This window comes from Chelonoidis abingdonii, chromosome 23 (genome assembly GCF_003597395.2).
Source record: "Chelonoidis abingdonii isolate Lonesome George chromosome 23, CheloAbing_2.0, whole genome shotgun sequence".
Taxonomy (NCBI): domain Eukaryota; kingdom Metazoa; phylum Chordata; order Testudines; family Testudinidae; genus Chelonoidis; species Chelonoidis abingdonii.
Window position 1 is genome coordinate 1,459,115 of NC_133791.1, and position 2,084 is coordinate 1,461,198.

Genomic DNA, 2,084 nt, shown 5'->3' on the forward strand with positions numbered 1-2,084 from the left:
GTTGGAGTGCAGGAGGGAGGGAGGGCTCAGGCTGGGGGTGTGGGCTCTGGGGTGGGGCCAGAAATGAGGGTTTCAGGATACATGAGTGGGGAGGGCTGGTCGTTGGCGGGGGGGTAGCTGGGAATAGTTGAGGGGGGTGAATATGCGCAGTGGTTTTAGGCCTTAGGCAAGTGCGCTTGCAGGGATGGGGGGGCTGCGTGGCGCTTCCTGGGGCAGGGGGGGAGAACCCAGCACCTCCCATGTGTGAAGTGCCATGACAGGGGCTGTCTCTTCCTTGTCTGTATAGCACTGCCCTGATGTTCAAGCATGGTCAGTATCTCATCTCCTGTTTCCCCACCACAGAAGCTGACCTTCACTGGGAAATGCCGCCTGACCTGCCTCTATGGTGCAGTCCAAGTGTTTGGATTTACCATCACTCAGGAGCAGCCTTCCTATGACCTCTTCTCTCCTCAGACCCACTGTGCCCTGACCATCGAAGCAGTGACCTATGAGACGCTGGAGAAATCCAAGAAGGAGATGAGGATATCAGCCAGGGCAATGCTCAGAGCCCATCGTGTGCCACGTGGTAAGCATGGGCTGAGCAGTGTGCTTTGGTGAGGAGTCTGCTATTTGGATGTGTAAAGGGCCATTAGAGCTGGTTACGTGTAGGGCTACCCTTAACCAATTGCTTTGGGGCAGACTGAAGAGTTCCAGAGACCTTGTAATGAGATAAGCCTTTTATCTCTGTGTCACCATTCTGAATGCAGGCTAGAGTTGTGATCAAAAGTCATCTTTACATGACATTATTCAGTGGCCTCTGTGAAATGAGTTAGGGTGGTCCCAGTCTAGCTACATGTCCTCATCACCACTATTGGTGTTGATGCCTTTTCTGGCTGTTTCTCTAGAGGCAAAGCAGAATAACTTCCCATTAGAATCAATTTTTTAACAGTGAGGGTAGTTAACCATTGGTACAGATTACCAAATGCTGTAGTAAATTTGCTATTGCTGGCAGTCCTTAAGTCAGGACTGGATGATTTTCTAAAAGATGTGCTTTATTCAACCACAAGTTGTTGAGCTAGAAGCAGGAATTACTGGCTGAAGTTCTAGGGCCTGTTTTATATAAGAGGTCAGACTAGGTGATCATAATAGCTCACCTGGACTAAGGGGAACAGTGTTTCTCATGCTGTATCTGTCCTGTGAGTACTAGAGTTTTTAGGGCCATCACCTTTCCCACGCTACATTCTCTCTCACAAATATTTGGTCTGTAGTTGTACACATAGTCACTGGCAAACTCTCGAGATGGCCTTTATAACTTTTTTATGGCAATGAAAATGACTGAGTGTTGTTTATTGCCTTACTTTAGGATAGTAATATACGTCCTCATTTTCCGTGGAACTCTATAGTTTATTTCTTCAAGTACAGGACTGGAAAATAGGAACTCATGTATTCTGATTCTGCACATCACTGACTTCTTTGGCAAATCACATAAGATGTTTGCTTCTGTCATAAACAGATAGCTAAGGGTTAATGTCTATTTCACCTGCAAAGGGGTAACCAAACACCTGACCAGAGGATCAACAGATTTTTCAAAGCTCAGGGAGGGAATTTCTGGGTGTGTCTCTGTCTCTCTGTTGCTCTCTGCTCTGAGAGTGAACTCTCTCTCTCCAAGCTTGCTAATCTTCTGTTTCCAAGTGTAAGTACAAAGGTAGAAGACAATAGGTTTTTATATTGTTTTTGTATTTACATGTGTGTAGTTACTGGAATGTTTAAATTGTATCTCTTTTTGAATAAGGCTGTTTATTCATATTTTTCTTCTAAGTAATAGCCCTGTGTATTGTCAACTTGATGCAGAGATCATGTTCATGTGTTTTTTCTTTCTTTTTTATATAAAGCTTTCTTTTTAAGACTTGTTTGAGTTTTTTCTCTCTGGTTAGGCTAAGGAATGAAGGGGAGGGAAATTCTCTTTGTGTTAGATCTACGAAGGGTAAAGCTCTGCAGCACCAGGGAATTTGTGGGAGGGGGAAGAGAGAGAGAATCATTTCTGTTTCCTTGTATTTGGTTGTCTCTTTGTGGAAGAGAAAAGACATGCTTCTTGGTATTGTGAT

General features: G+C 44.6%; 1 protein-coding gene across 2 annotated transcripts in view; it reads left to right on the plus strand.

Annotated features, from left to right (window-relative positions):
- Positions 1–269: 269 nt before the first annotated feature.
- NOL9 (nucleolar protein 9) overlaps positions 270–2,084 on the plus strand; it is a 19,746-nt gene continuing 17,931 nt past the window's right edge. The window contains exon 1 of one of the 2 annotated variants that reach the window (XM_032763729.2): positions 270–565. In XM_032763729.2, the coding sequence (XP_032619620.2) occupies positions 307–565 (259 nt within the window). In that variant the 5' untranslated portion in view covers positions 270–306. The remainder of the gene's footprint in view (positions 566–2,084) is intronic. The other variant, XM_075060169.1, reaches the window with a different exon arrangement.